Here is a 24590-nt window from a genome sequence, read left to right on the forward strand (position 1 = left end):
AGAGGCTTGCGTGCTCTGTGACAGAAAGCATCAAGGCTGTCTCTTTGGCTTGCTACAAGCGTTATACATTGCTACCCAAAGCTGTCCCTTTATGCCAAGGTGGCAGAGATAAAAGAATGCTGCAGCCACCTAAGGCCTCATTTCAGCAGCACCGCTGCCCCTAAGCAGAGTTATCATGTTGTTTGACAGCAGGAAGGGATATGTGGTTTCACTTGAATGTTATTCTTCTTTATTTAAACTACTAGAAATAACCCAAAAATGACAGAATGCTCTTTCTATAAATAATCCTTCCAGTGTAGAGTTATATTAGGAGGTAACTCAGATGGTATGATAACGCCTAACAAGCTAATCTTAGACCTGCAATGCCATAAGAGAGAAATACCGAGGCTAAGAATAACTGACCCAAAGGACTCAGCCTGTTAAGCAGAGGCACAGACAAGCAGGCATCTGCAGGTTCCATGCATTTAATGAACTCCTGAAAGGCTCTTTCTCCAGGAAGGCAATAAACTATGCTGGTTATTAACATGATAATCAATAATGCTTTCAAAATGTATTGATTGAGAAAAGTCGCTCAAGATTCTCAGAGTGAGTGAGAATTTTTTTTAAAGTTATTAGAAAGAAACATTTATCTTTCTCACAATTAGATTAGTAGTTGATTTCTAAGTTTTAAGATTAAGCCATCTGTATAACACAATGACATTTAATAAAATAAAAATCTAACTCAAGAAAAGTAAATTACATAATCACAATTGTGTGGAAATGCCATTCAATTTCATTGAAGGAGCCGAAATTAGAAACATATATCTATATCTGTATGAATATAGAATGATAGGTAGGTAGGTAGATAGATAGATAGATAGATACATACATACATACATACATACATACATACATACATACATAGATGAATGGTTAGAGATATTAAATGAAATACATATTTTGTTAGCCAAATCTTTATTTTAGCTCAACAATTTCTTGGTACCAATTAAAATCAGGACTTGAACAAACCATATATGTTCAGGTAAAGATAAAGATGAGTGTCATTTAGTGGTTTAGTAAAAGAATGAACCCAATAGTGTTCATATTTCCAAACAGACCTTCCATGCACGTCAGTAGAAATGTGTCATTGTGCAGAAGGGCTAACTTTCTCTCAGACTTGCACGTATGAAATCCTGAGCAACAGATGCAAACGCACCAGGATGCTGGTTCTGCCCTCAGTATCTGCTCCAGGGCAAAGACCACCAGCACAGAACCCTGAAGGCTTCCTCGCTTATCTCTGCAGTGACGAATCAGGTTCACTCCTTCCATTTTTACCTAGAGCGCCCTGAGAACGGAAAGCATGAAGCTTCCAGCAAGGCTTCTAACATTTTGCCTCTTCGTACCTTACATTCTCCCAAGACTAAGAAGTCTGTCTAACATGTCGGCTTATAAACGGGATGGAAGCTCTGCTCTTCGTATCAAGCTGATAGAAGTAAAATCTCACTCTGATAGTTTTATTTTTTTCTCTTTTTGGTCAAAGTGGCAGGAGTAGAAACCAAACTCTTGCCATTTTCTCCCCAAGAGACCATGGGTACCTTCTCTCTAAATGGATTTTCTCAGATATAAACTGTGAAGAGTGGGATGGAGTCGGCACATCTCATTAAAACGCAAGGGTACGTGACAAAGCACCCCTGGAACAAAGACATTCTCAGAACCCAGCTGCGATAGACACGGCATTCAAACATGAAGAAAAGTATTTCACTGAGCCCTGAGTTGCAACAACACTGGAAAATCAGGGTGGATTGTGAGCACATGAGCACAAAGTTGAGCACTGGAACTGAAAAGGACAAGTTTGGGATAAAGATAAATGCTTGGGCTAGCAAGATGGCTCCGCAGGTAAAGGCAAGTACAACCCCAGTCCCATCCCTAGATCTGACAGTAATGAGAAGACAGAATTCCAAGTGTCGTCTTCTATCTCCACACTTGTGTCACGGCATGTGTGCAAATCATGCGAACACACACACACACACACTCACACACTCACATACACACCACACACACACCACACACACACACATACACACACACACACACACACACACAAACACACACACACACACACACACACACACACACACACACTAACTAAAATCAATTGGAATTCTACCAGTAACCAGATGCGAGTTTTGGGAAGACTATCTAAAGTCCAAACCACTGGATTTGGTAGTTCACTTCATATGTGGAGAGTCTCCCTAAAAGCTTTCTGGAAAGATAGGTAATTTAGGAAAGTAAGAATTCACAAACCATTAAAAAAAATCAATGTTTTCTCCTTTTTAACTTTGTGTTGTTTTTATTTTTCTGTTTTCATTTTTTATTTGAATTTTAATTTCAAGTTTCAAATTTTTAATCCCCTTCTTGCCATTGTGTCTGAACCATGTTTGGAAATGCCATGCTTTACACACTCCACAATCTTTACCTAAAGGAAACTTAGCAGAAAATCGTCACGCTGGTAAGCGGGTCAATCAGGAACACAAATTACAAAGTTAGAAATTTCTCAAAGAAATTGTCGGCCAAGAGGAAACACCAGAAAATAAATTTGTTTGATGCAAGTGTCTTAGGGGATGAATTGACATAAGAACATGGGTGTTTCCTGTCCATCCCCATCCTTACTGCTCACCTCCTAGACCTAGAAAGCCAGTAGAGGGGCCCCTGGGCCACAGGTAACCAGTGGCACTCTGGTATCCCTGTGACACAGCCACACCCAGCGGTGTGTTTGAGACTGGATCTCACTCTAGCTCTGGAACTCTACAGGCCAGGTTGGCCTTAAACACATGGCAATGCTCCTGCCTCAACTTTCCAAGGACCATATCTCTAGGCATGAGCTGATTTTTTTTCTTAAAAGATTTTTAAGGACATGTTCATGGGATTTTTATCTCAACTAAATTGTTTTCGATGCATCACAATTCAGAAGAAAATCTAGTTATTCTGTAACAAAAATGTTCATTATTCTCAAAATGCAGTAATTATGACAATCTGTTGTCAAAGTTACTATGTTCATTAAAGATTATTTTTCATACTCTAAATCAACTCTTAATCTTTTTCTTTTTCTCTTTCCCTCACCCTGGGAATCCTCTATTAAATTATATTCCATATATTCTTAGAAAATCAAACTGTATTACAGTTCAGTGACATAAGCAAGAGGCCTAGTTCAGTATTCGTGTTACTAAAATGTTTATATTTCTAAAACCAAAACTAGATTTTCAAAGAAGAAATTTTTGTCACCATGGCAAAAACTGGTAGAATCCAACGAATCCCTATTCTTTTATAAAGGTATTAATTAATTCATTCATTCGTTCATATTAATTTGGCCACAGTGGGAGAAGATTGACTAATCCAAAGGTTTCCCAGGGAAAACCTTCAAGTCTACTCTCTTCAGGGTTTATGCTTAGTCTGTGTTCTACTCAGCAACCGGATGAAAAAATATTTAGATGATGCCACATGGCCAATAAAGTAAAATGGATAGTAACTAGAGAAGATCTTGCTGAGATTCTTTGTTAAATAAAAGTCAGACATGGGGAGGGTTCATATAGGTAACACCAAAAGCATCTGAGAAAGAGGGAGGGAGGAGGGTGGGAGGGAGGAAAAGAGATTAATATAAACAGAGAAAGAGAGCCTAAAGAATCAGATTCCTCCTTTGTCTCTACAATCTGCCATGTACCAAGGTCAGGAGTTGGAAACAGTGACATGAAATCATGACCTCTGAGTCACACAGCAGTACATACATCACGGCCCCACCCAGAACACAACCGTGGAGTAGAACTGTGTGCGGGGCCTGAATGCAGCTGGCATTGCCCAGTCCCTGCTGAAACCTAGCCACCAGATGTTTAACTCGTGACCTTCCAGTGCTTTGCCATTTCCCAGTTCTTTGGGTTTTTGTTGTTGTTGTTTTGTTTTTTTTTAAACTGGAAGTAGAAAGTCAAACTATATATATATACAATCAAAATTTCAGCACACAACTTTTGTATGTGGAAATATTAGGGAAAACAATCTAAGACAGTAATTTCTTATAAACAGTTTACTCCTGCAGGGGATGGAGAGATGATGGCTCAGAGAGTAGATACCAGCACCCATGTCTGGTCCTGTCAAAGTCTGCAACACCACAGTGCTGGAAAGAGATGAGAGGGCCACTGGGGCTTGCTGACCAAAAGCCTAGTTCCAAGTTTGGTGACAGAACCTGTCTAAGAGGGATAGAGCAGGACTCAGCATCCTCTTCTGGCCTTCATGTCCTCACAGACACATACACCTGTACACTCACGAGCACGCACAAAATATGCATACACTACACTCACATGCACACAATAAATGAAATCTTAGATAAATATAAATGCACAAAAGCAAAAATTGTGAGGATATTTCACCAAATGCAATCTCGTTCCTAACTTTCTATCTATCTATGGATTATTTGAGGGCATGGATAGAATAAAAATACTTTCATAAAAGTAAGACTATATATCTATCTATATATATAATTATTATTATTGTTTTATTTGTACCTAAAAATTAACCTTAAATGTAACTGGACCTAGCAGATTTAAAACTGCATTTGAAGAAACTATAAACACACTAAATGCTTCTTCAGTATACGATACTATTTCCAAAAGGGGCTCCCTAGGGTTAGATAAACTATCAAAATAATTAGTGTTTGGAAATTAAAAACCAAACAACCCAAACCAAATACCACGCCACGTTTCTATTTTAGACATCAGTGAGTCTTTCTCTGTTAGCGGAACAGAAGGACGGTAGCAGGCACTCATATCTCTGCCTCAGCACTGAGATCCTCATACTGCTCAGTCCAATTAGGGTTAAAAAGTGTCCTACGGGGATGAGAGTTGCTTTCTTTTTTCACAAGCACGGATCCATGTTCATTCAAATCAACTAAACCCGCCACTAACAACCACAGCCCTGCTAATTTTACTAAGCTCTCTCCTTCGCATATGAGTTTAAGTTCATCTGTCAGTCAATGGACTCCACTCAGCCCATCTCTTTCACATTTGAGGAATTTACATCGTCGACCAGTTATCGCCCCATTTTAAGAATATCCTGACTGGCAGGGACACTGCTTCTCTCACAGCTCCAAAGGTTTTTCCTCTAGGCATCTCTGGCTGCCCTGGAACTCACTGCAGAGACCTGACTGGCCTCAAACTCACAGAGGCCTGCCTGCCTCTTCCTCTGCCTCCCAAATGCTGGGATTAAAGCTGTGTGTTACTACACCCAGTTTCTTCTCTATCTTGTTGAGCTTTTCCCTCCTTACAGCCTGTCGTTGTGAAACCCTGAAGAAGTTTTTATGGTTCAGTAGCCCATTGAGGGGATGACTGTCTGGAGCATTTGCATCGAATTATCCCAAAAGATAAGAAACTAAACCTGCAGTACTTTCGTTTTTTCAAAGAATATGTCTTTCTTCAACTTTTACCATACATATCTTCATTATATCTGTCTGTCAGTCTGTCCATCCATCTATGTGAATTGTACATATCTTCATTACATATAATATATTATATCTATATTTTTATCTTCATTGACAGTTTTGAAACATTAACTTCTGGGACACAAATAACCAGTTTGTTGGTGTTTGTTACTCAGCGGTGTTAACTTTTCTCTATTTACATTATGTCACTCTCCCTTTTTCAAACCTTCCCCCAGGGGTCAGTTTCTTGCTTTTTCTAAAGATGAGTTTGGTTGTGTAATGATCATGATTTTGTCATTCTCAAGTGACCCCATTAACAAAAATCTCCCTTTTCAGTCCATCCTATCGTCTTACCATGCTCATTTTTGCGGGACTTTTTGTGGAATTTATGTGCTTCCTACAGTGTGCTATTTTCTGGGAAGCAATTTTTAGACAATATTATTCATCCAAAACACTTGCATGTTTTCTTTTTGGTAAAATCCTAAGACTAGCTGGGCAGGACAACCTGTTCTAAAGCTCAGGTAGGGTATTGGTTGCATGCCTCTATTTCTCTAGAGGGGCCAGTTTGAGCCCTTTATCCCATTTTACTAGCCTTGTCTTCCTTAAGTCCATCTCATGCACTTCTGTCTTGTGGGAGAAAAGAAACGACTTCATGCAGGGATCTCACCCAGTCTGTTGTTGCTCTCCAGATTTGGGACCAATGGAGTTCTTAGGAACCTGTCAGGAGGTCCGTGGCTGTGATATGGAACATCACGGCAAACGTGATTTTCTTCGCACTTACTGTTGATTGCCTTGTCAGTCGGGCTGTGTTTGCTTGTTAGCTTCTATCTTTATGAGCCCCGCTTCAGGAGCCCTCAGTAGTGAGGAAGTATGTCTGCAGTCCATCTTCACACCTTCCTCTCCAAATTCAAGATCACCACTTAGAATATATTTTAAAGTCTTATTCTAGAATTAGATATCACAGGGATTTATCGGATGGTTTAGTGAATGGATATACTACCCACGACAGCACCTGTGTGGTCCTCAGCCACTGGACACACGCATATGCCCTTGTTGCCAACATACGTACTTAGGAATGGTTTTCTATTTAGTCCCATCTAATATCCCAACTGATAATAGGTTTTAAGGTGAAGATAACGTAAGTTAGAAAAAAACAGAAAATAGCAATTACAGGTCAGACAAGACATGATTCTTATGCAGTATAAGCTTTCATAATTTCATAATTAGATTCTACCCTGCAAGAAGATACAATTGACTACTGAATCCAGAATGGTCCATTTCCCTCAGTATGACATACTAAGAGACAATAAATTCTGAAAAGGTAAAGACATATCTTAATTAAAAAGCCAGAATTCAGCCTTAGAGGTTTTTAATTATTAAAAGTAAGAATATATAATGAATATGATTTTTCTTTATTTTAATTTTATCTGACAGCAATTTGGTATAAACTTGAGGCAATCCCTTCATAATTGCTCCAACACTGAGTGACTATTTCTACTGTCCAACATGTTAGGCCACAAGCCCGGTAACAGAAACCTATGCCTCATTCTGTTTGCTCCTGCTGACAGACTTGAGCCAATATTTGTACATGATCCACACAAGCCACAATTGTGGAAATGTACCTGGCAATTTATCACTTTAAATGGATTTCAAAATTGAATATTGTAGGGGTTGGGGATTTAGCTCAGTGGTAGACCACTTGCCTAGCAAGCGCAAGGCCCTGGGTTCGATCCCCAGCTCCGGGAAAAAAAAAGACGTATCACAGCTAAAATTGAATATTGTAGGACATTTTAAACTAAGACATTAGCAGACCATGCTATTGCCGTAGACCATCTATATCCTACATGAGGTCTAGCCTGACCGTCATCAGTAGGAAAACATGCAACTATATATAATGTTTGCAATCTAATATAAAGATCTCTGCATAAATATATACTTTAACACGTAAGACCTAATATAATATTGATAGCAAATGTCATCTTGACATATTGATAATTACAACTGTATGATAAAACTACCTTTTAAAAATAACTAATCTCATTAAATATCTAGTGAAGCTTTACGGTTTGAGCACACAGTCATCAGCTCCTTTGTCTTTGATTATTATATCATGATATGTTTCACAGAACACATACATGTGAACCTACTCTGAATATATAGTCATGATTCACATAAAGAAATGACTTTGTTCTTAAGGAAAAAAATAGCCAGGGAAATAGCAAATTTATTTTTAAAAAAAATAACAAAACGGGATTATAGACCAAAAACCTATTTCCTCATGGGCACTCCAACCCATCTGGAATGCTCAGCAAGACTGGACAGCCAGATCTTCTCCTTGGAAATATATGCCATACATACTTTACAGATATGCCTACACATGTGACTCTCATAGGGACGCCGACAGACCAGCAGGTGCACACCACCAATGACTACTGGGGATAAGCAGATCAACTCCACAACCAGCTGGCAGCAGGCTCATCGACATGTGAGCCTGCGGACAACATTTCTACCTCCCAGCACTACCACATACGTCTGTTCTATCAGCCAGCCACTCTACACTCCTCATTTTGTATTCAAAACAGGTCAGAAAGATGAAAGCAAGACCTGTGACTCGATCGAGACAGGCACATTTCTAATTTAATAATCAGTCGAGAGGGGAAAAATTAATCTAATGAAGACCCACCAGAACCAACTGCATACTCCCTAACTCCAACACTGTGGGTCTTGGTTTTCTAAGAATACAACAGCTGAGATTGGCAAGCCTGCTCTCTATGATGATTTAAAATTAAAAGAGAAACTTCAGAGTGGAATCCAAGTAACATATATTGGAAGATATATTCTTTGGTGTCTCTATGATCCAGAAGCAGAGCCTCGGGGGGGGGGGGATGCACAAAAAAAAGGGAATGAAAGAAATCTAAGGTCATATTTATGATTTATGAAACAAAATCAAATATCATGGGTTATCATAGGAAAGATTTGATTAAGGTTCTAACTTTTAAAAACAAGTACAATTTAGACCTTCCCTGTTTATAGCAGACAGACTGGGCTGTGTGACAGGCTGGGCTCACATTGATTACAACACTGCTCTCCATTTGCTAGCAAAGTATGCTACCTGTATGTATGCTGTGTGGACGCATGCTACCTGTCCGATACATGCATGTAGCTGCAGGTGCTTTGCTGGCAGCCAAGCAATCACAGGCTTTCCAGTTTGAAAATCTTGTTCTGCTGCATACTAACCTTTCAATGCCAGGTAAATGACAATCTCTATTGGGATTTGAGTCAAGTTGGACGGCTATCAAATCATGGGCAAAAGGTAAAGCTTGCTAACACACTTGTGGCTAGCCCAGTGTCAGCTAACAGTTGTTACTTTCGAAACATGGCTGCCTCTGCTCTCTAAAAGATATAACAATTGCACATAGAGACAAAGACCAGAAAGTTATCATGGCACTGAAGAGATAGACAAAATAGTTATTTCTAGTGTTCATTAATACTCCAAAGATGCACTGTCAAGGGTCCAGTTCCAGACCACACGTACCTGCTAGCTTCTGCTCCCTGAGCCCTTATAAGTTTCCAGCCACAACGATAACAAACCACGGATGTTCTAGTATGTTCCCTTTGGCTAAACAGACATCACGCGTGAATATAATTACTTTGGCATTGGTGTAGAATACCAAATTTTACAAAACTGACATTTCATTATGATGCTATAAAAAGATGGGGTAAACAGAGGATCTGAAAACCATCACACTGAACAGAGTTTTAAAGAGAACTGGCTTTCAACAGGATCCACAGATGGGAATGTGTACAGGCACCGAAGCCGACTTCATGCCAACCTGTGGAATATTCCTTTCCTACTTAAGTCTACTAAGTAAAAGCTGTTTTGTGTGACATTCTTATCGAGGATGTAGGCAGTGATCTATCACTGAGAGGAAGCCCACAGGGGAACTCAGAAGCTCCAGAGAACAACTTTAAACCAATTTAGGCTATGACATTCAGAAGATGGCAGAAACAGAGTAATAAAAGCTTTATGAACTGGCTGTTGGAATCAAATAACAAACAGCCGTAATTAAAGTAAATCAGATTGCTTGGAGAGTAGGAACTTTTCATAGACGTAACCTGGTAAAGTGGACGGGCCCCATCGCCCATCAGAGGGTCTCCAAGAGCTCAAGGATGTACAGAAAAACTATAAACTAAATTGTGCTCCTGTCAGAATTTGAGCATCTGCTTAAAACACATTTCTTTCTTTCACTGTGTATGTGTGTGTGCATGCACATGTATACATATGTGCATGTGTGCGTGCGTGTGTGTGTGTGTGTGTGTGTGTGTGTGTGTGTGTTGTGTGCGTGTACACACGTTCACCTGCCTGGCACTGCTAGACTTCCCAAGTGTTTGGGGAGGGAATTAAAATAAGCATCTGGTAATAATTCTGTCTCATCTCAAACAAATTCACTTTGAGCCTCAGAGAAAAAGCCACATTCGGGAAAAGAAGAAAGCTACCTGAGGAACCCTCAGACACATCCTTCGGAAGGTAGGTCTATAAATAGTTATGCTTGTGTATGCACACTGTAAACATACAGTCATCTGGCTGGCTGAAGCTGCGATTTAAACTGAAGCCCCAAGCTGAACTTAAGTCCCACTAGCATGTGTTAGCGGTCACAATACAGTTCCCCTTCCTCTACTTACACAATAAGGCAAACACCTTCCTTTACTTGCATCGGTGTCCCCCTGGCATCAGAAGCAACACTTTGCAATTTCATTCAGAAGCAGCTTTCCCTAGACACACTCAGAAAAGGCAGGGAAAGGGCAATGGAAGGATCTAAGTTAAACACTTCAACGGCACCAAGAAGAGAGAAAAAGAAAACCATCAACATCAAGCCGAAGAAGCATTTCCTTAAGTAAGCTGCTTTTCTTTCATTTCCCTACCCGCCTCCCCTCCAGCCTTCTCAAACGGAAAACAAACATCCCAGCTCTAAAAGAGATCATACCTGAGCTGATCATACTGTGCATTCTTTGCTGAGCCAAGAGCTGCTCCCGTCCGGCCACTCCATCTGAGGAAACACAGGAGTCAGTCTCGTAAATTGTCTGCAGCATGCCCCAGTCACTCTTACTTCAGCTCCATGAAAGATTCATCACTGCTCAGTGCTCTCTGGTCCCAAGAGCTACCCTGACTAGTCCTCCCTCCTCTCCAAGGAGAAACAGCGTGCGGAGGTTCAACTTCCACAATAATTTCCTTTCTGCTTAGATGGACGTACCCTTTAAAAAGACCTGGGCACTTCCCCACCTCCCCGACCACTCCAGTTACCAACCTGTGTGCCAAGCAGAGAGAGCAGAGTGGATGCTATAGCTGACTGGAGTTTTAGCTTATCCTGGAAACTAAGAGCAGGTGGGCAAAAGGAATGTGCTTCGGGGTTATTTCTTTTTAAGAATCAGTAGAAAAATGTTAAACTCTACCCGTGGGGATAAAAAAGAGAGGAAACAATTAAACCTGGCGTCTAGCTCCCTGGACTGCTAGGGTATCAAGGCGCGATCCTCAGCCTGCAAGTGGCTCCAGAGGGTGTCCTCCTATCTGTCTGTGCGCCTCTCTCTCTCTTCCCTTTCTCAGTCTCGCTCAGCTCAAGTTGGCTAAAGCTAGTGATAATCCATTTGCATATGAATCAACAACAGCATGGCCCACAGGCACAGAAATAGAACAATGGTCGGCCTGAGCCAAAAATAGGTCAAGCATGGCCGAGTGATTGCAGCCTGCATTAATGCATTTAAAAATACCCCACCAAAGCCAGCTGTCCAGCCTCTATCTTTCAAACCATAATTCTCTATCGCAGGGCCTTAAAAGCAATTAACTCTTTCCTCCCTCAACTTGCTTTCCATACTGGGTCTTCATGCTGGCATCTCACCTCCGAGGAAAGGGAAATCTAGAGAAGAGGAGCAGAATCCCAACCCAAGGAGGGAGAGCGCACGCACATTTCATTTCATTTTATTTCTGTAGTATGTGTTTTTGGAAGAGAGAGCAGAGAAGTGCAGAGCTGTATTGGTTCTAAAATAATACTGGAAGCTTTTGCTCATAATGTGGTTTCTGCCTCGCCCACGCACAGCAATCCTGGTGTTCTATTTTTGTTGCCTGTTTCTCTGGCTACACTGCAGTTGGCTGTAGGATGAGAAGCTTTTCTGCCTTCTAGTTTCAGCACTGACAGGAGATTTAGCAGAGGTAGTTTTTGGAAAACAAGCAAACCCCAGAATAAAAACATGATTGGTTATTGTTGTTGTTGCTTACTTGCTATCTGTCTGTCTCACCGACCTTAATCTGATCTTAGACCACCTATCAATTTTATTGCAGCCATTCCTACTACACTTAAAAAAAAACCTGTGGCTTATATCTGCAATATTTTCCTGTCTCAGTGCCACAGGCCTGATCCGCTTCACCTGTAAAACTGTTGATACTTTCTTATAGGTGTAGGATCGGTGAGCATCTGCACCTGTCAGGCAGAAAATCAATCACTCCACCCATTCCCTGAGTGTAAATGGTCAGTGCCTATTTATACCTTGGAGAGCTGGAATACAGACCTCAGTTCAGTATAAAAATGTCAATAGCTTTAGGCCAGCACACTTTATAGAATTCACCTCTAAGGTGAATAGAATGCACAACCTCTCAGAAAGGTTCTATAGTCTCTGGCATTGATTTATAATAACACTTCTCTGCAAGCAAAGAATTCAGCCTCCCACATGGGACACCGGCATCTAACCAGTTCTGAGGACAAACAGGAAAGGGAAACCCCTCATTCTGTAAGTTCTTTCCAAGTCTAAGCTACTCGGCATCAGCATCAGCAGTGATAGGGAAAGAAATAGAGGAAGACCTCCTGTTGCAAAGTGATTAGACCAAGAAGACAGAAGACGGAAGAGGAAGCTCCCCACAAACAGGCTGTGGGAACCAGGGAAACCAAAGAAGAGTGCACAGAATTCTGGCAAAGAGAAGATGGGGCAACCATGTCTGAATTCTTTTCCTTGTGTAGATTTCTCCTCTTCTGGAAAAGGCATCATCTGAGCAGTCAACTCGCTAAACTTGTAAAAGCAGTTGTCTAAATGTCATTTTATTTAAGCAAACAACAAGACCTGAACATTTCTATCACTGGAAAATAGGTTTCACATTTATTTTTTTAATGGATATGTAACGTTCAAGGGATGGGAGCACTGTTGTCTAAAAGGAAAAGTCACCTTTGTGTGGTCATCTACTCAGCACTTCAGACCCAGGGAGAGAGGGACTGTTCGCAGTATCTATATGGAAGTGCTTCAGTTTCTTCCACATGAGCTACTCCTCCACCCAAGGCAGATTCATTCTTACCTTTTCACTTGAGAGATGAAATGTTTTCCCCCATATTATTGTTTTATTTTAAATATTTATTCTATAATGTTTTTGCAGTACAAGGCATATCTCCACTTACTGTTCCATGGAGTGCACTCTGTCCAGTGCATTAAGGTCCTGTCAGAAAAGCTTTTAGACATCCATTCGCAGGGCTTTAAAATGATTTTTTAATTTATAATTTTTGTAGAGTACTTATAAATAGAAAGCATCACATATGAGATTAGTCCTATCCTAAGTGTATACATTCTGATGAACTTTTACACAGAATAGCCGTTCTGAAGCTGTGAGGCTTTACAGTGGATCTTGTATTTCCACTATTAATCATATTTTCATGTGCTCACCCACCACCAAAAACAAAACAAAACAAAACAAAACAAAAAAAACACAACCAGACAACAAAACCTGAAAAGCAATGACAAAATTAAACCAAAAAAAATTAATTAGCATTATTTTAGTTTTCATTATTCACTGTCCATGATTTAATGTGCATACCTCCATTTAATCTTTCCTTATCACCTATGGCCTAGCTTTTATTTTCGTCTTTCCATATGTTATATTTTAATCGCATGAATATTTGTCTACATATATGCATATCCATAATAGACTAAATGTGTATGAGGGGGAAAAGGTTATTTTTCTTTCTGATATTATGTGACCTCAATTGATGTCAATTAATACATTTTAAGTCCACCTACTTTCCTGAAATTTTGAGTTTACTTTTTGTTAGACATGAATAGTACTCCATTTTATCCATTTCCCATTCACTGGCTGATGGGTAGTCAACATCCTAGGCATCAGGAAAACACAAGTTAAAATCGCTTTGGCTTTTGGCTTACTTCAATCAAGATGCATATCCTGCAGACGACAAGCTAACACACTGCTAGTTTAGACAGTGTAAACCTCACACACCTCAGATGGGAATTAAAACTTTAAAACTTGTGTTATTGCAGCCACTGTGGAAATCAGTATGGAGATTCATCAAAAACTAAACCCAGACCTATCATTTAATTCTTCCACCACAGTTGGTATATAACCAGAGGACTACAGGCCAGCCCTGGGCACAGCCATGATCACTATGGTATCATTTGGATATAGGATCATCCCCAAAGGAACATCAATACATCAATGAATTAAAAGATAATGGGTATGTATCCACACTAGAATTTATCCAGCTATAAAGAATGAGATCATTACACTGTTGGGAAAATTATGGACCTAGATATAATCATCTTATATAATCATCTTAAATAAAACAAGCCAGACTCAGAAAAATATTTCTGCAGAGTGCTGATTTGAATGTATGTATGTATGTATGTATGTATGTATGTATGTATGTATCTACTTATGTGGGACATACACATATGCATATGTATATGTAGGACATCAAAATAGAAAGGAAACTGTGAGACACTAAGATGAGATATAAACAACCAAGGGGGGGGGGAGGAGAGAGAGAGAGAGAGAGATAGAAAGAGGGAGAGAGAGGGAGAAGAGAGAGTGTATGTAAAAGGATACATATTATATATACTGAATGTCATAAAAGCAGAAGGGGAAAGTTGATAGGAGGAAGGAAAACACCAAAGAGTGAAGGGAGGTCAAGAGAGAGATGAAGAAGAGGAAATTACATGTCATGTCTGCCTCAGTAGGAGAGGATGCACCTAGTCCTGAAATGACTTGAGGTGCCAGGATGGGTTTGTCCCTCGGGAGGGACCTCCCTCTTCTCAGAGCTGAAGGGACCCTGTGAGGGGGAAACTAAAGGAGAGCAGAGGGGCTACAATCAGAATGAAAAGTGAATGAATGAATGAACGAATGAATGAATAAATAAATAAATGAAAGCAACAATGAGGAATCTATGATGGCATATATAAAAATTAGATGATGAAATACATTTCTCTGTTAACCAAGATTTGCAACGTTTACTTTATTAATTTTTTAAAGAAAACCTACTGCCATCAAGCTCCCTGTTCCTCCACCATCCCTGCTTCTTTCTTTGTTTCTTGTGTCTCATTAAGAAAAGTATCCAGGTCCAAAGAGACTTGTTTATGGCGACAGAGGTAATTAACTGTATATCGCTAGCATATACGCTCTCCAGCTAACCTGCCTTACCCCTTACCCAAATTAGACAAATACGTTACTTTAGATTTTCAGAATAAAGTATCAAATGGATTACTGATAAAAGTGAAACAATTGTCTACTTGTTTCAGAGTATTTTTTAACAGAATATACAAAGATTGTGAAAAGTATGTAAGGCAAATAACACAATCATAATATTGGCATAATGGATGCCCACACATCTTCCGTCACCTCATGCTTAATCACACCCACAGAACACAATTGACAAAAGGATCCCTAAGCTTCTACAAGCAAAAATAGAATGAAACTCCAGAATAGCAAGTAATTATCCTATTTCTCTGGGGTTCCAGGAAACTGCTGTTCAATGTGTCTTCATTGTGCCTGGGTTGTACATCTCACCTCTAACGGGATGGATATACTCAACCTCCCTTTTCATTAGCATCCCTGTCTACCATTTAAGCGTTGACCAGCACAGTATATTTTATTATGAACATATATTAGGCCCTTCATACGGCAACTGAAGTTAGTCTTGCAGAAAAAAAAAACACGAGTATCATGAAAACTATCACAATGGACACCGACCACCAGCTTGCCACATCCAGAAAACTCAATCGCAAGAAGCTCAACGTCTCACACCATCTCAGTAATGCTGGTAAAGAAATGCAACGTAGGTTTTTACAGCTATTTTTGACACTGGTTTTATGGATCCTGTTGGGAAGCCTTTACTTTTACAATCATCTTGATTAGCATAAACATCCAAGTTAAAGGGCATTAAAAAAAAAAACCTCAACATAATAAATTCAATTGAGTAAGTTCTTTTGAAACTGAAGTATTATCATATTTTACCTCCAGGTAGATTAAAAACATGGGACATAATGAGAGCACAAGTCCAGGTTCCCAAATTAGTGGAGAGTAGGAACTGAATCCTATTCTCAAATGTTTCCCAAAACCTATGACAATTACAAAATATTTGACAAAATACCGGGGGAACCTGATAAAGTGTCTTTCCAAAGCTAGTCCAACACTGAAGACAATGTCAGTGGTGGAGCACTGCCTTTTCTCTTTCCTAGTATGCTTAAGAATGGAGGTTCTATATAAACACTGTGAGCATGAGTGAAATAGCCCATTACAGACATCCCCTCAGACCTCCTGGTCTTCTCTCAAATCTGAAGATCTCACCCTAAGCAAAGGCAGTACAATCTCTTTTCTAGAGGCATAGTGATAGAAATGTCAGGTAAGTAGACTTTTCATTTCATCCCAGATTCTAAGCCTTACAACTCTCTTCCCTGAAATATTAAGTTGTGCTCTATAAGAAGATCACGAACTCCTGGGTGCTGTCTGGTGTTCTCTACACAGCTACCCATGGTCATTTCCCTCCATTGCATCTTCTTATTTCCCGAACCGCTGCCACCAACAGCAGCATCATGTGCATTCCATGGTGATCAGTGGGCTTGTGCTCTCGTTTTGCTCAGGAACAGTGTGGAGGGGGAATGGCCCATGCTGTCAATTTTGTTCGCGAACTAGCTTATTTATCTGAATTTCCTCTTCTAGAAGAATAGCATCAGCTGTTAGTCAATAAGAAACATGCATTTTAATAAACTCCTCCCAACCTGGATTGCTGCTTACCAACAGGCACTGTATACCTGGACCCAGTAGCAGGTAGAGAGGTTAGGAAAACTCATCTGCAATAAAATTATTGAGAGACTGTTTCATATGAAACAATTTAGAATACCAACAATAATAAAAATTCAGGATCACTGGGTCTTGGTTTGATACCCACCCCATACTCTCTTTCAAAATAGAGTGCATTGAGTTATGACTCAGTCGGGTTGTACGAGTTAGAGCAGATTGAGCTATGACTTCATCTGTCTTTCAGGGGTTTAGAGAGGGTTAGGATCAACTTGCTAGCAAAGCAACTTATTGGATATAGGGAAAAATGTATCTTTCCAGTAGCTTTTCTACTGTTCTGAGCATGAGACCCAGGAGATTTCATCTTCCTCCCAAAGCAGTAATTACATTGCTAAAAATATAGATGGATAAAATATCTCTTTTATTACGGTATCAAATTAGCGGGTATTATTACAAAATAATTTTTAAATGAAAATAATTAAAATAGCTCAGATGCTAGGAAGCAGTGTCACCAATTTTCAATGTGGAAAAGCTAGGAAGGGTGCTCAGAAATGGCTTTTTGTTGCGGGAACATGAGGCCAGCACTCCCTGCTTGAGGTAAGGAGCACCTGAGCACTGGGCTTCCTGGGGAGCACCTTGTTCTGAGTTATATTTTCTCTGAGTGTTTTCCAGTTGCACGTGTGTGGCTGTATTCAGCTTTAAATGTCCAACACAGGAGGATAAATCTATATGGCCCCGCAAGGCCTGGAACTAATGGGGCAAGAAAAACGTAGGTTTAAACACAAAACTCATTTCTTCAGATACTGAATAATCATAGATGTACAAAAAGAATGATAGCCTGTACTTCCACAGAATTTTCAATTTTAGAAGAAATACAGTTACTAAGTGTCTTAGGGTTTTATTGCTGTAAGCAGACACCATGACCAATGTAAGTTTTATAAATGACAACATTTAATTGGTGCTGGCTTACAGGTTCAGAGGTTCAGTCCATTATCATCAAGGTGGCAGCATCCAGGCAGGCATGGTGCAGGAGGAGCTTGAGTTCTACATCTTCACCCGAAAGAAGCCAGGAACAGACTGAGCATCCTCAGGCAGCTAGGAGGAGGGTCTCCGAGCCCATCCCCACAGTGACACACTCCCTCCAACAAGGCCACACTTTCTAATAGTGCCACTCCCTGGACCAAGCATATGCAAACCATCACACTAATACAACTTAATTTGAAAAAAATAACCTCGACTTTTGTCCAAGCACGGTGACACATAATTTGTAATTAAGCACTAAGGATACAGAGACGGAAAGATCACCAAATATTTGAGGCTAGCCAATCTTTATAGAAGAACAAAAAACAGGCTAGCCTGGCTTAAAACCAAAAGAAACAAGCAAGAGTCCTTTTGATCTCATCTCAATTTTCTGTCAATTCTAATACCACAGATTCATAATAAGAAACCTTGGAGAGTTATAGAAATTATAGGTAATCATATGATACCATATGATGGACATTCATTAAGAGATAGCTATTACTGTAATATGTCACAAATGTTCATCTAAGCAATTCATACTCAAGTTATTAAAGTATTTGAAAAGCTATTATCAATCTATGTTCCTAACACACTGCAGAAAGCCTTAAAGAATCTCTATGCTGTGGAGCTGATTCGGTGTTTAGGTATTCAACTGTGGTTATTGACCTTCACCTATCAGCTCGAAAAGGCTGTCTATCGTGCTGCCTGCTGCATGACTAGATTTGAGCACAATGTTTGCACACAGCTCTCTACCTAAGAAATATTACTGCAATGAATAAATGATGGCTGATCTGGAATAATTCCCCCATTATACAACTGACAATATTTCATTGCTATAAATTTTGACATGGTTTCTTACTAAAACATCAATTTAGCAATAAATAAATCATAATCAAAATCTAAATTCAAAGCTGTATGTCATTATAATAATTATAATCTCATTAATTCAGTTCAGGGTTTCCATGCTTTCCCCAGACTCATTTTCCTTGCCTTATCTTCATCCATAAAATATTAGAACTGTCCCTATGAGAGCTGATAGAACTTGAGCGAACAAAGTGATACCATGTCCTTCTTGTGAGGCACTTGAAAAATATCAACACTAAGATATCAACATAAAATGCATCTGTGACTCCCAGCTTACAATACTGCATTATAATAATTTAACAACTGTCGCAATGACAGATGTTTAGAAAACTGTTGTCACCAATTGCATTAGTTAGCACTACATGAATCTGTCATCCTCTTGCCTCTGCAGCCACACTGCCATATCTGGCTTGTGTTCTCCATTCTAATCTGTCACATCTCAAGATTCTGAGAGAAAAGCTTTATGACCTTTCTTACTTTCAAGTAGAAGGAACATAACCACAATTGTTTGTATTATCTGATTCTAAACATCACACATGAGAACACTAAACTAGTTAACGCCATTTTCTATTAATGCTTTGTGATGGTTTGTATATGCTCAGCCCAGAGAGTGGCACGATTAGAAGGTGTGGCACTGTTGGAGTAGGTGTGTCACTGTGGGTGTGGGTTATAAGACTCTCATCCTAGCTGCCAAGAAGTCAGTATTCTACTAGCAGCCTTCAGATGAAGATGTAGAACTCTCAGCTCTAACTGCACTGTGCCTGCCTAGATGCTGCGATGCTCCCACTTTGACGATAATGGACTGAACCTCTGAACCTGTAAGCCAGCCCTAGTTAAATATCCTTTATAGAACTTGCCTTAGTCATGGTGTCTGTTCACAGCGTAAAACCCTAACCAAGACATGCTTGAACTAATATGTCATACATATCAGCCAGGAAACATTGCTACTGTTTTACATGGGTGATGGTTATCTTTAATTGCAAACCTGATGCAATCTAGAATCACTTGAGGAGAGAGTGAGGAACTGTATAAGCATGGTTGACTTGTGAACATGCCTGTAAAGGATCGTTTAGTGGGGTTGTCTGAGTTGAAACAGTCCATCATGAATGTGGGCAGCACAAGTTTGTGGGCTGGACCATCAACTATCTGAGAATGGTGAAGAGCCAAGCAGAAGCACGTCTGTATGCATTTATTTCTCTGCTCTTAACCGTGGACGTGACTAGCTGCTTCAAGTTCCTGCTGTCTACAATGGTGATCTGTAACCTGGAATTATGAGCTAAAATAGGCTCTTTCTCTCCTAAGTTGCTTTCGTCAGTGTTTGATCACAGCTGCCAGAAACAGAAAGCCTCTTTTGAATAAGTAAGCATCTCTAAGGAACAGCATCTACTTTGAAATACAAAATAGCATGAATAAACTCACTCATGTTATCTGAACTGCAGATGAACAAGATAGTTATGACATCATAAACACTCAATAGGAAACCCCACAGACAGGGTTACGAAAATAAAAATTCTAGAAACCTACTCAAGTGTCATTTACATTCTGATTGTCAATTGTTGGTATGAGTTAACAGTGTGATTAATCCTACAAAATAAGTCTACCCCTAATGGAGCTGTGGGGTTTTGTTGTCTTGTTGTTGTGTGTTTGTTTTTACAAAGAATTAATTTGTCGTTTGGGACTTTCTCATACAATATATACATTTTACTAATATACTTTTTATATAGTTTTTAGATTATATTAGAATTTTATTTCTTCCCTTACCTCTCTCCAAATCCTCCTATCCAGCCCCTGCCCCCGTTCTCCTTCAGGTTCATGACCTCTTTTTACATCACTTGTTATTGTATGAACGTATGTAGCTTTTTTTTTTTATTTAGCTTGAGTATTTCTTATTTACATTTCGAATGTTATTCCCTTTCCCGGTTTCCGGGCAAACATCCCCCTAACTCCTCCCCCTCCCTTCCTTATGGGTGTTCCCCTCCCCACCCTCCCCCCATTGCCACCCTCCCCCCCACAGTCTAGTTCACTGGGGGTTCAGTCTTAGCAGGACCCAGGGCTTCCCCTTCCACTGGTGCTCTTACTAGGATATTCACTGCTACCTATGAGGTCAGAATCCAGGGTCAGTCCATGTATAGTCTTTAGGTAGTGGCTTAGTCCCTGGAAGCTCTGGTTGCTTGGCATTGTTGTTCATAAGGGGTCTCGAGCCCCTTCAAGCTCTTCCAGTTCTTTCTCTGATTCCTTCAATGGGGGTCCTATTCTCAGTTCAGTGGTTTGCTGCTGGCATTCGCCTCTGTATTTGCTGTATTCTGGCTGTGTCTCTCAGGAGAGATCTACATCCGGCTCCTGTCGGCCTGCACTTCTTTGCTTCATCCATCTTGTGTAATTGGCTGTATATGTATGGGCCACATGTGGGGCAGGCTCTGAATGGGTGTTCCTTCTGTGTCTGTTTTAATCTTTGCCTCTCTATTCCCTGCCAAGGGAATTCTTGTTCCCCTTTTAAAGAAGGAGTGAAGCATTCACATTTTGATCATCCGTCTTGAGTTTCATGTGTTCTATGCATCTAGGGTAATTCAAGCATTTGGGCTAATAGCCACTTATCAATGAGTGCATACCATGTGTGTTTTTCTGTGATTGGGTTACCTCACTCAGGATGATATTTTCCAGTTCTGCCCATTTGCCTACGAATTTCATAAAGACATTGTTTTTGATAGCTGAGTAATATTCCATTGTGTAGATGTACCACATTTTCTGTATCCATTCCTCTGTTGAAGGGCATCTGGGTTCTTTCCAGCTTCTGGCTATTATAAATAAGGCTGCTATGAACATAGTGGAACATGTGTCTTTTTTATATGTTGGGGCATCTTGTGGGTATATGCCCAAGAGAGGTATAGCTGGATCCTCAGGTAGTTCAATGTCCAATTTTCTGAGGAATCTCCAGACTGATTTCCAGAATGGCTTTACCAGTCTGCAATCCCACCAACAATGGAGGAGTGTTCCTCTTTCTCCACATCCTCGCCAGCATTTGTTGTCACCTGAGTTTTTGATCTTTGTAGCTGTGTTTTTAATGCTTACCAGCTCAGACAACTAATTCAGTCATGTACAGAATCCAGAGAAGTGCTAGGTTGAGAACTGTGATCAAACTATTCCTTGCAGCTAATACAGGGATTGCAGATACCACAGATTCAATCCACAGCCTTCACATCATTGCTGACCAGGAAGTACAAGTTGCTATTCATCACCTCAAACCACAGCGTATCATCAAATGATATCAAGAGATATTTTTATACTCTAAAGTAGCAGTATTTTAAAGTTATGATTAAATTCTAACTTAAGAATCCAAATTAGTTATATGACAATTACCAAATTTAAGAAAGAAGAAGGATCAAAAACATATTTGACTTACCTTTGACAGATTAAAAAAGTTAAAGCAGTGGCCCATAAAGTATAAGAATGGAGAATTGGCCATATCACTAAGTGCTAAGGAACCATGGGGATGAGGGCTTTTAGAATAGAGAAAAATGACTTCAAACACCATTCATGTTCAGACCATGTGCAACTTGAGAGCAAAGTCCCCTTCTTTACAAATGATGTGGATAAGATACAGGATGCTGGCGTTCCCTGTGCCAATTCTTCATTATTCAGTAGTTTCACATATTGCTATTATGATCCGTGATACTCTTCCATGTTCTTCCTATTTGCTGAACCCATTTTCATTTTATCAGCATATATTTCCTTTGTTTTTATGATGGTTCTCCATTAAAAAACCCATTTGTGTTCATATTAATCAATTTATGTTTATATTTACTCAGTCAATAATTCGCTACATACTTCTGGATTGTTTCTCCATTCCATTCCATTGAAAAACTTCTCTTCCGCTTGATGAACTACGAAAGTTATACCCGGTCTTGATAGTTGGCAATCTTTTCAACAGCAAAGACTTCTAGGACATGAGTGATCATGAATGAACATACGGAAACTCACTGTCCAACCGTGACAAAATCAGGGAACCTGGACAGTTTAGTTGCATATGATTCTGTACAGGTCATCAACAAGACAAGAATAGAGTAATGGCATTCATTGATGAAGTCCTTAAGGATCAATATTTACTCAGCACATATGAAGTCCAATATCTTCTGCATCTCCTCTTTCCACCCTACCTACCATAATTCCTCCCCTAACTTCATCTCAGATGTGGTTTTTTCCTTCTCTGAAAAGACCATGTTCTACACTAACACCACCTTCACTTGGTCATCAGTATGATGGTTTCACAACATACAATGTTCTTTGGGACACAGTGGCACAGGAATATAAACTCTATAAAGTATAAAAAATTTTCTCAGAAATTTATTCCAGGGGATTTATTATCTAAGATACGATATTTTATTACTTAAAACATTTACACTTCTATATTGAAACTCCTTTTTAAAATGGGCCTTTTGGAGATTCAAAAAATTCTCCCTATGTTCTTAGGTTTCTGTAGCAGGCAAGATGGGCTCCATTTCCATTCTTCTAGGGGACGCACTGATGTGGTTCATCTGACACCATAAAAGCTATGATGAAACAGCGTTCTAACTTAGAATCTCCTTGATTTTTCAGGTTTAAAGAAACCCTACTTGGCCAAAGCGTTTCAAAGAGAGGGCATGGGCTCATCTATCTTCTAGATCACAAGCATACATTCTGAAAACTGTAGGAACCTTGGCTTTAGAGATTAATGTAAAGTTGATTCGTTGAGAACCACTTCCTTTTAAATTTTTTTCCCATTTTTCTTTTCTGTTTGAGATGATCATTACATCACTTCTCCCTTCCCCTTTCCTCTCTCCAAATACTCCCAAAAGCCCTTTTGTGATCTCTTTCAAATTCATGGCTTTTTCCCCCATCGGATGAAATGAGTATATGTTTATGTGTATGTATCTATTTGTAAATAGAATCTGCTCTGTGTGTATGTTATTTGTACGTATGTTTTCAAGACTGAGTTCTTGGTATTGGGCTATCCCTGGAGAAGACTATTTCTCCTGCTCTCAGCATTCCTTAGTTGCCTGTAGTTCTTTCTGTAGGGTTGAGGCCCTGTGTACTTTCCCCCTTTTACTTTGACAGTCATATAATTCTTTGATCCATGCCATGGGTTGTGGGAGAAGTGCACTTTTGTTTGAGTTATGCTTGTTATCTCAGTAAATTAGTTTTGAGAGGCACAACCAGAATGAATTCTTCAATGTTTCCATGTCATGATTCTGCCACCTTATAAATGGATAATGTAGTGTTAATATTTGGTATGCAGTGTAGCACTGATGTTTAGAGATGCTATGAAGTCCCTGACTGTGACTAGCATATGATAGTCCTCCATACACTGCCGTTTTTACTTTTAATATTACTAACACACAAATTAAGAACTGCACAACTGAGGATGGAGAGATGGTTCAGTGCTTAAGAGCACCTACTGCTCTTTCAGTGGACCTGAGTCCTGGTTCCCAGCATCCGTGTCAGGCAGCTCACAACTGCCTGTATCTCATGCTGTGCGACATACCAATGCTCTATCCTTTGAGGATATCTGCACTCATGTGCACATATCACTCTTGCACACACAATTAAAAAAATAAAAGCTTAAGTGCTCTGTGTGACTGGAGTCCTACATGAGGTAAGTCCTACTTTTCAAGGTCAGCTTGAAATATCACAAAGCAGTATCTTAGGATCACCAATTTCATTACTTTCCTATAGAAAAACAAGCACAAAGTATAGCCTGTGCAGTGTCCTTCCAATGTCTGTGTTACTCCTAGGCTTCTGGGCCAACTCTGGGTACATAGCAATGCGCTGCACCTATCTACAGAAGAGGTTGTGGGCTACACTCTCTCTGTATAGTCAACTGAGTGAGCGAGAGACACTGATAACAATGCCAACACGGAGTGGAACTTCCACAGGAGGTACTAAAGTACATCTGTGTTTGCCATTTAATCACAACCTAGGAAAGTCTCAGTACACAATGTGCTCCCCCGGGTAATACTTGTTTTGCCCCAGAGAGCAGGGACACAATTTAAAAGTCAATATGAGGGGGGGGATTTAGCTCAGTGGTAGAGCGCTTACCTAGGAAGCGCAAGGCCCTGGGTTCGGTCCCCAGCTCCGAAAAAAAAGAACCAAAAAAAAAAAAAAGTCAATATGATAGCATTAGCCATTTTGCACAAAGTTGTCACGATTTGGTTCATAAGAACCTAGAGA

General features: G+C 39.8%; 1 protein-coding gene across 38 annotated transcripts in view; it reads right to left on the bottom strand.

The window, feature by feature from the left end:
- The window catches only part of Hdac9 (histone deacetylase 9), an 862183-nt gene that overhangs the window by 469589 nt on the left and 368004 nt on the right, over positions 1-24590 (bottom strand). For 33 of the 38 annotated variants that reach the window (XM_063262499.1, XM_063262495.1, XM_063262482.1 and 30 more), the window contains 1 exon segment: positions 10429-10491. The exons of 1 other annotated variant lie outside the window; for it this stretch is intronic. In XM_063262499.1, coding sequence (XP_063118569.1) covers positions 10429-10491 — 63 coding nt within the window. 38 annotated transcript variants of the gene reach the window in all.

Source organism: Rattus norvegicus, chromosome 6, assembly GCF_036323735.1.
Source record: "Rattus norvegicus strain BN/NHsdMcwi chromosome 6, GRCr8, whole genome shotgun sequence".
Lineage (NCBI taxonomy): Eukaryota > Metazoa > Chordata > Mammalia > Rodentia > Muridae > Rattus > Rattus norvegicus.